Below are 13374 nucleotides of genomic sequence, written 5' to 3'. Positions count from 1 at the left end.
TGAGCATAAGCTTTCGTGAGCTACAGCTCACTTCATTGGATGCATTCAGTGGAAAACCTGATGAAGTGAGCTGTAGCTCACAAAAGCTCATGCTCAAATAAATTGGTTAGTCTCTAAGGTGCCACAAGTCCTCCTGTTCTTTTTGCGAATACAGACTAACACGGCTGCTACTCTGAAACAGGAAATCAAGTTTACCTAACTCCCTCCCTGGGTGCCTAGTGGCACAGAGGGATTCATTGCTGAAGGTGGGACGGGGAAGGCCCTGCCATTACCATAGTGTCTTTTGCAGACAGATCAGCGAGCACCACTGCTGGACTCCCAAGAACACTCTCTCCAGCCCTCTTGGAACATGAATCTTGCATAATATACAAAGTTTGGATGGAGGGGTTGAAACGAGACTACTTTAAAGGGGGGCAAGTTTACTTCAGGCTCTGCCTCTCTCTCCATCTCTGAATGGTGTGTGTATTCCTTGGTGTGTCTGTGGGCCTGGGGAGGAGTGTCCCCGAAGAGATTGCAGCAGAGGGTGAGAGTGCTGTGAGGGGGGCCGCAGACCAGAAGCGCACCCCCTGCCCCGAGGCAGTGGGCCGAAGGAGTTGAACCGGCTCCACGACGCCTGTGTGCACGCAACAGCGAGGGAAGGGTTAAGTGCGATTTAACTCCGGCTATAACTGGTTCCTGGGCGCCCCTCGCCGATCCCAGAGTCGTGCAAAACCCCCGGAGGTCCGTGAAAGCCCAGGTGGCCGGAGCTTGGCCTTCGAGCGTCTATGTCACCGTTTATATGACTGAACCCTGGAGACTCCCAGACCCAGGGGCCGGGAGCGGCAGACCCCGAGGTGCCCGCTGCCCTCCGCCACGCTCTCTGCTGCGGCTGTTTCTCTCTCTCTCTCTCTCTCTCGCAGCCTGCCGAGGCTCTGGAGAGGAGGAGCCTGCGCTGCAGCGAGTGCAGGGAGCTCCAGCCGGGGCTGTTTACCACAAGAGAAAACAACAAGGGCAGATCTGCCAGCTGCAAAGCCGGGGCCGAGGCGAAAGCGGAGCGAGATCGCCGAGACTTCCCCGGCTAATTGTTCTTCAGCCTTTGCTTGGGCACGGGCGGGACCGAGGATGCTGGACTGGGGGCAAGCTTTGCTTCTCAGCACCGCGCTGCTGACTGCAGCGTCCGCCGCCGAAGGTGAGCGCTAAAGCCCCGAGAACCCCCCGGGACCACACACACGTACCCACCTCCCGGGAGCTCGCCGCGCGGGGGGCCGGCGAAGGAGCCCGCATTGCCCTGGTATGGGGTGGGGGTGTCTTATTCCGTATGACTTCGGAGAGAGGGACTCCGAGCTCCATCTTTGTTACCAGGAACAAAGACAAATCTCAGCCTCCTGAAAATCCCCCTTTCTCTGCCAGGGGATGACATTGGTAGGGAAGCATCCCCCTCTCCCCTTTCCCCGTGGAGCCCCTTCACGGGGGTGCTGGACCCAGGGCGCGGCTGCTCTCCCTGGCCCGAAGTTGTAATAACAGCCAAATCTATGGTTTCCACTTTCAGCACCCCACTGTCCCTGCGCCTGGAGATAGGTCACGTCTCTTTTACCCTTTATTCGCAGCACTGGTAGGGGCCTCGAGAGGGTCATTCCCCCAGTCCCCGGCACTCCAGGGGACTGGACTTCTTGTATATGCCCGTTTGAAGACCAGAGGAGCTGGTTGCCCAAACCTCCCCTGCTGGGCGGTTTGCGGAGTCTAAAATCGCGTGGAAGCAGCAGCCCGTGTCCGAGTGGCTTGGCGGCGCTGACCGCCTTTCTGCTGCCCCCTTTTAGAATCTAGTTTGTTCGCCCCTATTGACATCGGAAATGTCATGGCGGCAGGGAGGCTGTTCGGTGCTTTGATGTTTTAGAGCTGCGTTGAGGGCAGGGGCGAGGAGACCGACGCAGCGTGGGGGCGAGCACAAGCGGGGGGGCTGCTGTTGGTTACAAAGTGTGCGGGCGGTTTCAGGGCCTGTGGGGGTCTCTCGTCCTCTCCAGAGTGTGTCCGTGGCAATGGAGTTTCCTACCGGGGCAACCAACAGTTCGCCACGGTCGGTGTCCCCTGCTTGAACTGGCTGGCGGTGCAGAGAAACTCCATCTCCGCGCCGCTTGCAGGTAGGTGCGCTCGGCTCCTGCTCGGCGGTGGTTGGGTTTTATTGCAAGGGCGGGGGCGGCAAACAGCTGGTCGGTTGTGTTATTGTCACACACACACGCACCCCCCGCAGCTCCCCGCTCCTGTGCGTGCTGGGGAGGGGGGTCTCCCGCACCGGGGGGTCCAAGCCCAGCCCCTGCAGCGCCGTAACTGTCTTTCCCGGCCCCCAGTCTCCGAGGATCACAGCAGCTGCCGGAACCCCGACGGCGACGCGGCCCCCTGGTGCTACGTGAGCGGCGCGGCCGGGACCCCGGAGCGGAGCCTCTGCGCCATCGCCCCCTGCCCAGGTGAGCGGGGTTCCGCCCGGCCGCCCCCAGCTCCCGTGGCGCCGGGCTGCCCGCGCGCTTCCCCGGGCTGGCGCGAGCCCCGCTCCCCCAGTCCGGGGTCCCCGCCCGCTGCAGGGCCACGTGCCCGCTGCTCTCCCCGCGTGGGGTCAGCGGGGCCCGGGCACGTGCGCGGAGAGGGGCGCCTCCGGTGAAAAACGAGGGGGCGCAGTTGCCAGTCCCCACCCCTGCTGCAGCGGGATTGGCTGCCCTGTTGCCGAGCTTCTAGGGGCTTCCCATTGGTCTCCTGTTTTGGGGTGATGTCATCCCAGCGGCGAGAGATCGGCGTGTAAACAATTTAGTCCCGCCCCCCCAGGGCGGGGCTGGCCCCGCCCCCTGCACGTGGAGTGAGCCAGCCTCCCCCTTTCCTTCCAAGGCACCCTCCGGTGACGTCATCCCGGCCCTTCCCAGGTGTGGGTCTGCCCCTTGGGCTGTGTCTCGAGCCCCAGAGAGGGCCTCTGCGCAGCCCCCTCCCCACCAGCCCCTGGTCCTACGTGGTCCTGCCCTAAGGTCACTGCAGGGAAAGGCCATGTCAGGGTGGGCAGCTCAGCTGTTGACAAACCAGAGGGAGCCAAGAGCAGCAGAATGTCAGGGCTCAGGCACCAGCTTGTGGAGAGCTTCCCAAACAGCTGGGGCACCCCGGAAACCACAGGGGCTGGAGGCAAAGATTAAACAAGTAAAGCTATCCAGAATGGACACCAGGGGATTGATAGGGGCATGGGCTAGCCACCTACAGGTATGGAGAGGAATTGTCTGATGGGAGAATAATTAGGATTAACAGGAAGAAATTAAGAAAGGGAAGAACTGGAATACCAGGAAAATCTTCCTGATAGAGGTATTAGAGTGGAGAATAATCTTGTGAGAGACCTACTGTTTAGGACTATTTCAGCGACAAAGTTTGAACATGCACAATACGGAACACATCTGCACTGATCCTGTCTGACCTATCTGCTTGTTTGCTCTCCTCTCTCATGTCTGAGAGTCACCCATCTTTCATTCCAAAATTTGTGTTGGTTAAAAATCTGTTCCCAGAGAGTAGTCATCAGTGATTCACAGTCAAGCTGGAAGGGCTTATCGAGTGGGGTCCTGCTGGGATTGATTCTGGGTCCGGTCCTGTTCAATATCTTCATATGTTATTTAGATAATAGCATAGAGGCTACACTTATAAAGTTTACAGACAATATCAAGCTGGGAGGATTGCAGGTGCTTTGGAGGATTTCCAGGAGACCCCATGCATGTCTTTCTACCCACCCTTTTGTTCTGCAGGAGAGCATATCTCTCCTTGAATGTAGTCCCCCACCCCAGGCAGGAATCAGAATTCTTGCCTCCCTCAGTCTTCTCAATCCTCCTACCCTTGGACTGCTTCTCATTAAGGACAAAGCAGAGTAGATGTTCCCTGTTTATGGCTCTTTTTTTAAAAGTCCTAGGACTGGGGAACTGCCTGGGATTGGGAGCCAATATGCTGAGCAATTAGTGCAGTTGCCAGGGATTCAGCCATTTTGTCAGATTAAACCCACCTTCCCTGCTGTGGTATGTCTGCCCGGGCAGGGGCTGTCCCAGTGCTTTCTCTTCCCCAGAAATAGCCCCTGCCAGATCCTGTGCTCTTTTTTTCTGAAAGACACTGTGTGAAGTAACATCCCTCTGCAGAGGGACCCTTATTTCCTGGTGGTCTCCTGCCTGTTACTAACCCAACCCTCCATCCTTATCACATAATAGTTTTTGCTAAAAGATATGCTATAGTTCAAAGAGAAATTAATTCAAGGAAGTCCTATGGTCTGTGTTATACGGGAGGTCAGTCTGGATGATCACAGACTCTGGGGAGATATTGAACCAAAATGCTCCAAGGAAAAATGCCTAGAGGAAGGAATATTGCCATCATATGTGTGGGAGGAGCATTCTGAAACGATGCTCTGGAGGGTGGCTTTCAGTCATGGCAGCATATTGAGTGTGGGGTCTCCTCTAAAAAGGTAGTTTTTCTTGTCTAGGGTTAGCCCAGATTGGGAGTAGAAGCGTGTCCTGCTGATATGGCCTTTGGTACTCCAGAGTGGTCATATGAAATGGAATATGAAGATTAGTGAGCCACATGGATGATGCTTTGCTAGGATGTGAAAGGTTTATATTGCTAGTGCCCTGAGGTGACACCCCCTTTAGCTTTTGTCAGGAATATGAAAGGTGAGCTAGATGGTGGCCCCAGAGTGAGTGCTCCCCCTCTTCCATTCCCCATCATCTTCAGTTCACTCTTTCACAAGGGCTGTTTGGTAGCAAGCTGTACATGATAAGAGAGCGGTGATGGACTTAAATTCTTTCATAGACCAGTCCCACGCAGGCCTTTCCTGCTCAAGAATGTTGAGGCAGGAGGGAAATAGAACAACAGCGGGAGCTCCTACAAGAGTTCAGTATGGGGATATTGATCAGCTTGGTCATTTCTGTTCAGTGTGTTTGTTTGTTTTTCTCTGTATATTGAGCTATAAATGGATTTACCTGGTGGCCCTTTGATTAATGCTCTGGGTTCAGTTCTCACCTCTGTTCTCTTACTCCTGTTTTGGTGCTTTGCTCTGCCAGTTGCCTAGATTGCCCTTGACCTTGAGCAGCAGTTGAACTGAAAAGTGTATGTGTTTTCTCCCATCTGTCCGGAGGCACTGTAATATCTAAGGGGCAGTGGGAGTATTTGTCAGTCTAAGATGAGGAAGGTCCCAGGGTTCTGGGTCTGAGATGGGTTTGTGCCCCATTCACAAGATAGGTGTTGCTACGAAACTTTGGTGACACACTTTAATATTTTAATGTATTTTTTTCCCCAACAGGTGCTACCTCCTCCACAAAGACTCTGGTCCCTACAGTTGTGGCTGAGGTTTCTCAGGGGATAGACCAGGTATTTGAACCAGCTGATACTTTACCAGCTCGGAGCGAGGCAGCTGCTGTGCAGCCCGTCATTGGGATCAGTCAGAGAGTCCGGATGAACTCCAAGGAAAAGAAGGACTTAGGGACATTAGGTATGACCTCCAGGAACATTCTCTAGATTCCTCAGTGGGACTACAACAGGATGTTTCTTTTCTGAATCCTAAAGCCACCGCTGTATATAGAGACTGAGGTACTGTCTTGTTCCTAATTTTGTCGCTTCTGCTCCTTCTCCATAGGCTCTGTGATGGCCTTTATCATGATGGTGATAATCATTGCCATTGGAGCTGGCATTGTTGTGGGCTACATCTACAAAAGGTAAGTAGTCTCTGGATCAAGAGTTTGCATTGTGGCTGTGATACAGGCCTATAAAAGTCAGGAAATTCTGAGCTGCTATAGAGAACACCTAAGTCCCAGTTCATGCAGGACTCTGGGAAGTGTAGGCTCTTATACATTAGTGGTGGTGCTGCTGTGAGATCTGGTCTTGTCATAGCCTCGATGGAACTCATTTGAACACAGAGGTATTAGGTCCCATAGTAAACCCCCCATCCTCCAGGGCCAGGGGAGGAGCCCACTCCCCTTGAAGTACAGCCTCTTGGATGCTGCACAGTATAGTTTTATATGTCTTGAGTGATAGAGCTTTCACCACTTGCCTTGTGAAACTTTTTGGAAACAAGACTTATTAACCTCTGGAATTTCATTCCATTATTGCAATTCAGAGGCCCTTGGCAGGGCTGCAGTTACGTAGACACATTGGCCAGTCTGCCTATGGTTCCCCAATATGGACCTGCCAACACATCTGAGTGTCATAAGCACCTGATCATGGGTGGGCCTGAGCACTGGCTACTCTGTTAAATCAGTGGGAGTTGAGTACCTCATATGATTAGGCCCTAACACAGTGAGACAGGGAAAGTAATAACAACTGTATTTAAAAACAAACACCCAAACCACAGTAACCTGCCCTTTGTTCTGTGTCTTCCCTTGGCTGAGCCCACTCTTCCCCTTCCTACTCATGGCAGTCTAACCATCTGTCCCTTGGGTGTTTATGCCTTCATCTATTTGAAAACAGGGTAGAATCATAATTCTTTCCCTTTCCTAAATTCGTCCTTTGAATTGCATGGCCTAGTTAGCCTGACAGCTGCACATACTCAACTCCCATTCAGTTCAGTCAGAGTTACGTGTGCACCTGACAGGCTGATCAGGCCTGCAGTTTGTCTATAGCATTCCAGACAGACATCCTAGAGCCACAGAGCGATCATCACATCCCTGCTTTAGGGCTTAACTCTTGCAGCTCTAGCTGCCAACCTCTCCTAGTGAAGCAGAATGAGTCCCTCCCAGGCTGAGCCAAGTCCTTAAATAAGATGTATCAGCAAGCTTGGACAGCAGAGACTCGATCAGTGTTACATAAGATTAAAGCACAAATCTAGCACTTTCTAATGAGTATGATTCAGGGTGCCAGTGAAGGTAGATAGAGAGGACTGGCAGGGGTGGAGGGAAGAAAGAACATTAGACTGCACTAGAACTGTCTGGCAGTAAACCCTGGAAGCTGTTCTAGCCCCTTGAGTGGGAGCTGACTACTGCAGGGCTCAAGCAGAGTACAGTCTGAGATGTAATTTCTGATCCACCAGACTTCCGTTGAACTGTGGCCTGGCTCTGCCAGGACTGTCTTTGCTGTGAGAAGATTTGGATTTTGGGGAGGCTTGACTCTTAGTAGCTCCTCCCTTAATTCAAAATAGCCCAAGTTCAAGCTTAAGGCAGGGTCAGCACTGGCTGCTTCAGTTTTTTCCCTTTTCAGACAGCCATATTCAGGAGCATTTGCTTCCCCGTTAGAGTTACATTTTGCATGTAGCACTTTTTTTTAAAAACAACAACAAAACCCGGGTTTTTCTCATTAACTAAAGCACTTGTTACCTTCACTATAGAGTTCAATAACACCTGTCACTCATTTTTTTTTTAAAAAAGCCACTTCTTGGCACCAGACGTTGAAGACTTGTCACCTTCCTTGCTGTCATGTGAAGGGTCAGGTAGTTTGGAGAAGCAAGTCTCTTTGGAACACAGTAGGCACATAAGCTCATTACACACCTACTCTGAGCAGTGCCATTAACTCAGTTTGCTTTCTGGAAGATATTCAGTGCCTAAAGAGTGTCTTTACCTCTCCTCACCTGTGCAAATGCCAGCTACCACCCAGAGCTCTTGCATCCTTTCCTACCATTCACAGTTAATGGCTTCTCTAAACATTGGTGGCTCCTGCTTTGACTCAGCAGTCATGCATGTTACAGGGACTCAAGACAGAGCTATAAACTAAAATTCAGTTTGCTGCCACATGTGTTGTTTCCCTATCTACTGTCTGGGCCTTGAGTCTAGTGACAGGTGGGAGGGGCCTGGCTTTAACCTCCATGACATTGTAATACTAGATGAACCAGTCAGAAGCAAGGACTGTTGGAAATTTCACCCCCACCAGCTCTGTTTGCGTGGGTGCTTTCAGCACTGTAGTTGGGAGTTTGGGGAAAAACCCAGCACCTCACATTCATGTTGAAGGCCTGATTTTTTGTTGGAGCAGTAGCCTCTTCCCTTCTGCTGCAGTGCCTTTAGGCCAGTGCCCACTTGTAGGGCATGACCTTACTGCAGTAGCACTCAGAGCACCTGTTCTGGTTTTCTCTCTAGGGGCAAAGACTTGAAGGAGCAGCACGAGCAGAAGGTTTATGAGCGAGAAATGCAGCGCATCACCCTTCCACTTTCTGCCTTCACTAACCAGGCCTGTGAGCTTGTGGATGAAAACACGATAGTGGTGCACACCAACCAGACCCCTGTAGAGGAGGCCCATGATGGCAATGCACCTCTCATGGGCCAGGCAGGTACTCCTGGTGCCTGAAGAGCTAGGGCCAGGAGGGCAGACTGAAACGATTGAGGCGAAGACCCTAGTCTCTTGTTTTGGGAGCGAGGGTTCATTTGTATTTTTTTGTTGATGAATTCCAGCAAGCGACAGGACTTGGAGATGCACTGAAATGGCGGCTGTGCAGTGTAGTCCAGTACAGTGACCTTTCATTGTGTGGCTAGCAGGACATGTTTCACTTGGGGACTGGTGCAGTTGCAGCCTCAGGCAACTCCTCTCATCTCCAGGGATTACTGCAGCAGGGGAGGGGGAGTGATTTCCCAAGCTGGCACTGTGCCACGCTGGCCTAGCCACCCATATTTCAGAGTGGGAACTCTCCGCATCCTTTTTTCTGTTCTCTTCCCTTTTGAACAGTGCAGCGTCACTTGCATTTGAGCCTGTGATCTGACACTACATCAGTAGCACTGGGACTGGTGGGAGCTTTATCGCAGGGTTATATAGAGACTCCGAATGTAGTTTTTATTTTAGAAGGAAAAAAGCTTGAGGAAAAAGCTGTCCTGTGCAAATTTCTTTTAGAGAAGGGCAGGTGTCAACTAAGAACCATCACTATGTGCAAGCGAAGAGCTTGGCTTCAGCTGGGAGATAGGTTTTGGTTGAAGGTGAGGGAGATGTTTAGCCCCAATTAGCATTGCTTAAGAGATCTTAAGATGCTCATAAAGCAAAGTCTTCCAGTGCTCAGGACACATTCCCACTCTCCTTGGCTGGTACAACAGGAGCCTGGTTCCAAAGCAGCCACATAGGCCGTCTGCTAGGGCAGGAGAGGAGCAGAAGTATTTCAAAAGTGGAGGGAAAGTAGAAAACCCCTCAGTCAGCTTCAGGGAGAGTGGCCACACTCTGTGCTGCTTAAAGGGATAGTAGCCATTTTCAGACTTCCCCCAGGAATGTGTATTTCCAGCAAACAAGAGTTTAAGCCAGTCCTAGGGTGAAGGCAACTGGAGAGCACTTGAGCAAAGGACAAGCCAGCTGCCCTGCTGCAGGCACATCAAGGCCTTGTGCATCCTGTTCTGTGTCCCTTGCACAGGCTGCAGGGGAGGTCACGCTGCAGGGGTTGTTTATCCAAACTGACCCCTTCAGATGAAGGTTTTAGGGCAGGTGTGTCAGCAAGAACCACTTGTTTCTCAGAGTGGGGTAGTTCATCATCTGTGTAGGACTAATTCAGAGAAGTGCACATCCCCCTCTGAGTAGGGTTCAAGCCATCCAAATAAGCTTTTCTACCCATCTACTTTAAGAGGACTCACTGAGCAGAGATTAAGTGTTGATGTTTATAGGGGTCAGAAAAGGGATTTTTTTTTTTAAGTCTTTGAATACCATTTCTTTGTAAATATTTTAAATACCTCATTATAATAAAAAAGATATAGACTATGCTGCCTTGTATTAAAAGCTTAAAAAGGAAAATAAAAAGGTTCTGTGGAAACCTGTGTGGGCTCTAGTTGAATTAGCAGCTCACCGAGGAAACGTGACCAGCTCAGCCTGCCTTTCTGAACACGTTTCAGCTCCTTGAGGGTATTTAGCTGCACCAGCAGGCTAACAGCATTACTCAAACCCGGGAAAGGCCCCCCTACCCCAAACTGCAAAGCAGTGAAAGGAGGGAATAAGCAAGACCATTGTAGTTCACCCTTGGCTCTATTTAGAGCTACAGCCCCATCCAAGACACACACAAAGCCACAATCTCCTCAGCAATTCAGAGCAGAACATGTCTTTACCTATAGCTAACACCATGGGATGTTGACTCTGGACATGCTGGCCAAGTCTAGCAGCAGAGTGGAGCGGAGCATTCCTAAAAAAGCAGCTGTCTAGTCACCAGCCCAGAACAAGCTGCTGTGACGAAGCAGGCTAGGCCTGGGGAGAGATGATCTAATTATTCCTTTTCTGCTCTGAAGGAAGTGGATTTTGCTTTACTTCCTGCTCAGAGGCAGCTCAGTTCCTCTGGCTCTTGCTTTGGAAAGGTTGGTATAAAGGCATAGTCAGGAGGTTACAGTGGCTGGCATGGATTAAGAGCAGGCAGCACAGCTAGAGTTCAGGTGATTGCAAAACTGGCAAATGCTGTTTATTTTTAAAGGCTAGGCCGGACAGGAACTGCTGTCACCGCCACCTGTTCCATGACCCGAGCTAAATGCAGTTCTGTTGCAGATTTGGGCATAGGTCAGGCCTCCGAGCCTAACTTTCTATATAGTCCTTGTCAAGTCAGTCTGCAGCTACCAGTTAGATGTCCCTGGTGATGCACTGCTGCAGTCCTGCAACAGCTGAGTGAGGGGCCCCATTCTGTGGCAGCCTCATGTTTTTGATAAGCTCCAAAAGCAGACAAACAGCCTGACATCCCTAGGATATATTTATTGCTTTTAATTTAGTCAACAAACATTGCGGTGTGCAATCACACTGAGTTAAGACTCCCCACCCACACATCACCCTCCCTTGAGTTTCCTCATCCTACTAAGTAGTAGGAAGAAAGTCCTGTAACAATCAGAATGCCTGACTCCCCCAGACCCAACTGGCAACTCCCGCACCGGCTCACAGTACAGGACTTCTCTGTTTCTAAAACCACCACCACAAAGTTAAACACAACCAACTTAAGACTGACATGAGGGCTGGTCCCATGTAATTTCTATGGTCAGGCTTTCACACATTCCCAACTCCTTAGGGAATAGAGGAACAAACATTCCTCACTATTAGATTATAGGGCTGCAAAGGAGAGCAGAGACTGAATCCAGTTTTATCAAGAGGGCATGGAACTCAAAGTGGACTCAGCAGCCAGCCTCTGACTGGCTAACACCAGCCACATATTACTGGGGAAGCTGTTTCCTTCCTCCAACATTTCCCTCTAATGCCCCAGTGAATATGCTGCCTCCTTCCCTCAGCACGCATGGTGCGAAGAGAGGGATGACTGGAGAAGGACTCTGTTTGGAGAATGTGACCAAGTTCTACGTCAGGGGCTCCAGAACAGATAACTGAGTGGCAAATCCACTCATGGGACTCCCCTCCACTGCAGGTATTGCTGGAGAAGGGCAGTAATAACTACTGAATTACAAATACTCCAACTAGTACACGCAGAGGATGGAACACATGAGACTCCAATTCACCAGCATCTGTCCTTGAGTAACGGTTTTAGTGTGCCCTCAAATTCCTTCCATTCCATCTGTCCATCTCAAACAAACACTCACCTAGTCCAAGCCACATGCCTCAGCCTGGAGCTATTCAGCTCTCCACAAGGTATATTCTGCCACTGTTATGAGGCATGTATCTCACTGCACCAGGCCAAATGCCCAGAAACAGGCACAAGCTCTTGGGGGACAAGTCTCCCATTTATACAGCACATCAGGATCAGAGTGCTGGTGTGTCCTCCTCCCTGATCTGAGGTTCCAGCCTGGGGGACTGGTTGTGTGGAGTCAGTAGCTGAAGGTGTTTGTAGAGTTAAAAGCATATCTGAGAGCCACTCAGTCTCCCCCTTCTTACCCTCTGGACTCAGATCACAGCCTCATTCACATCAAAAGGGGGAGCAAAGCCCAGTTTTCACTGGCTGTAGTGTTTCCGAACAGGGCCTGGGTATGGTGGAACTACACTAACCAGGACACATGCTACCCACAGACATGATACCACAACCATTTTGTTCAAGCTCGACTCAGTTCCTAGAGCTTCTCCCACCCTGACTAGGGAGCCAAGTTCCCAACCCCTAGACAGCTCAGGAACTCCCCCCTTCACATGTAGAAAAGCAATGGTGTCCCTGACTGAGCCCTTTGCCAGGTGCCTGGTTTTCCCAGTTCTAGTGTATTCCAGCTCTTCCAAGGAGAGTGCAGTCACTAAAAAGTCGGGGACAAGTGATTCCAGGAAAGCAGTTCATAACAAAGACTTCCTATAGTGATTCCCTTCCTGGCAGATAGGCCAGGACTATTTCACAGCTTACAGTCACATGTCAAGTTCTAAGGCACCACAGTGATATAAGGCCAGACAGGCCCCAGAGAATTGTGTTTTCCCCTTTGTGTTGAGCAGCTCTCTTTGGTGCAGCAGGCAGGAAACAGCCCTTTTCACTTGCAAAATACGTCATAAATCTACAGTGAACCCAGGAGATCAAACGGACATGGCGGTTTAAGTTTCATGCGGGAGGGAGAGGTGATGCGCCAACTATGCAGATGGTGCCCTTTGAATGCCCTGTAGGAGGCTGAAGTACATCTCCCCTCCACACCACTCCTAGGGGGTCCCATGAAAAGTAGCACGGATCGCAGGATGGGCCGCCTAGGTTGTGCTTTCAGGTAGTTTGTCACGGCTCAGCCCATACTGCATGCTCACATTGTGGTCCAGCTCCTCCAGCTCGGAAGGGAGGGGGATGCCCAGTTCTCCCAGGTAGAGAGAGAGGGCTTCAAAGGAATCCTCCAGCTTTGAAAACGGGGGCCTAGAAAGAAGTGATAACACAAGTGAGCGGGGAGCAAATCTAGAGAGATGGGTCAGTAGGACAGCAGCGGACTAGCTCCTGGGACAGTGATGGGGAAAGGAAGAGAGCAGCAAAAAACACTCCCCCCTGAAGTGAGGACGCAGCAACCGAACTGCCCTGGATATTAGCACATGCCTGCCATCCCCCTCTGACCCACTTTGCAGAGCAACACCTTCCCAGCAGGGGCAGGAGGAGAGGGCACTCTCCAGCCCCCGAGAGAAGCAAAGATACAAACTGGACACACAAGAGAACCAGAAATTAGACCCATGCCTCACACAGGGGCTTCACCAGCATTTCACTCCCCAATCAGCCTGAAACCTTACCTGCTCTCTGGTTCCAGCCTGCAGCAAATGGCAGCCAGAGGGAAGAAGGCTGGAGGGCAATCAGCAGGAACAAACTTCTCCCAGAACAGCTTTACATTGAGGCCAAAATCCAGTGTGCGAGGGAGGCAGTCAGGGTCAGCATACACCTGCCCAATAATCTAGAGGGGAAAGAACTGCTCAGGTACAGCGATTGTAGCACCAGGGACAGGATCTGAGGGCTAACAGGAGGGGGTTGCTCAGTCTCTAGAGTTAGGTTGAGCTCACTGGAAACATAATTAGTGTCTGATTACAGGGCAGGGGGAGAAGAGCTAGAATTGTACCAGTTCCCATCTACAGAAGCCTTGATCCTCCTTCATGGAACAA

The 13374-nt window shown here is 51.2% G+C and overlaps 2 protein-coding genes across 4 annotated transcripts in view; one reads left to right on the top strand and one right to left on the bottom strand.

The window, feature by feature from the left end:
- The first annotated feature begins 606 nt into the window (after positions 1-606).
- Positions 607-9679, top strand: PIK3IP1 (phosphoinositide-3-kinase interacting protein 1). 2 transcript variants are annotated; one of them, XM_077834837.1, is made up of 6 exons: positions 621-1168; positions 2001-2117; positions 2325-2441; positions 5279-5467; positions 5612-5690; positions 8037-9679. In XM_077834837.1, exons 1-6 carry the CDS (start codon positions 1102-1104, stop codon positions 8242-8244), a joined length of 777 nt encoding a protein of 258 aa, XP_077690963.1. In that variant the 5' UTR covers positions 621-1101; the 3' UTR covers positions 8245-9679. The 2 variants fall into 2 exon arrangements, with proteins under 2 accessions (XP_077690964.1, XP_077690963.1); XM_077834838.1 differs by lacking the exon at positions 2325-2441 and having other exon boundaries at positions 607-1168.
- Positions 9680-10677: 998 nt separating this feature from the next.
- Positions 10678-13374, bottom strand: part of LIMK2 (LIM domain kinase 2) — a 42930-nt gene continuing 40233 nt past the window's right edge. For both annotated transcript variants that reach the window (XM_077835133.1, XM_077835134.1), the window contains 2 exons: positions 13012-13169; positions 10678-12649 (listed from right to left, as the gene is read on the bottom strand). In XM_077835133.1, coding sequence (XP_077691259.1) covers positions 12493-12649; positions 13012-13169 — 315 coding nt within the window. In that variant the 3' untranslated portion in view covers positions 10678-12492. The remainder of the gene's footprint in view (positions 12650-13011; positions 13170-13374) is intronic.

Source organism: Eretmochelys imbricata, chromosome 15 (genome assembly GCF_965152235.1).
Source record: "Eretmochelys imbricata isolate rEreImb1 chromosome 15, rEreImb1.hap1, whole genome shotgun sequence".
Lineage (NCBI taxonomy): Eukaryota > Metazoa > Chordata > Testudines > Cheloniidae > Eretmochelys > Eretmochelys imbricata.
The sequence above is the reverse complement of the archived record's forward strand: the minus strand, read 5'-3'. Positions and strand labels throughout refer to the sequence as shown.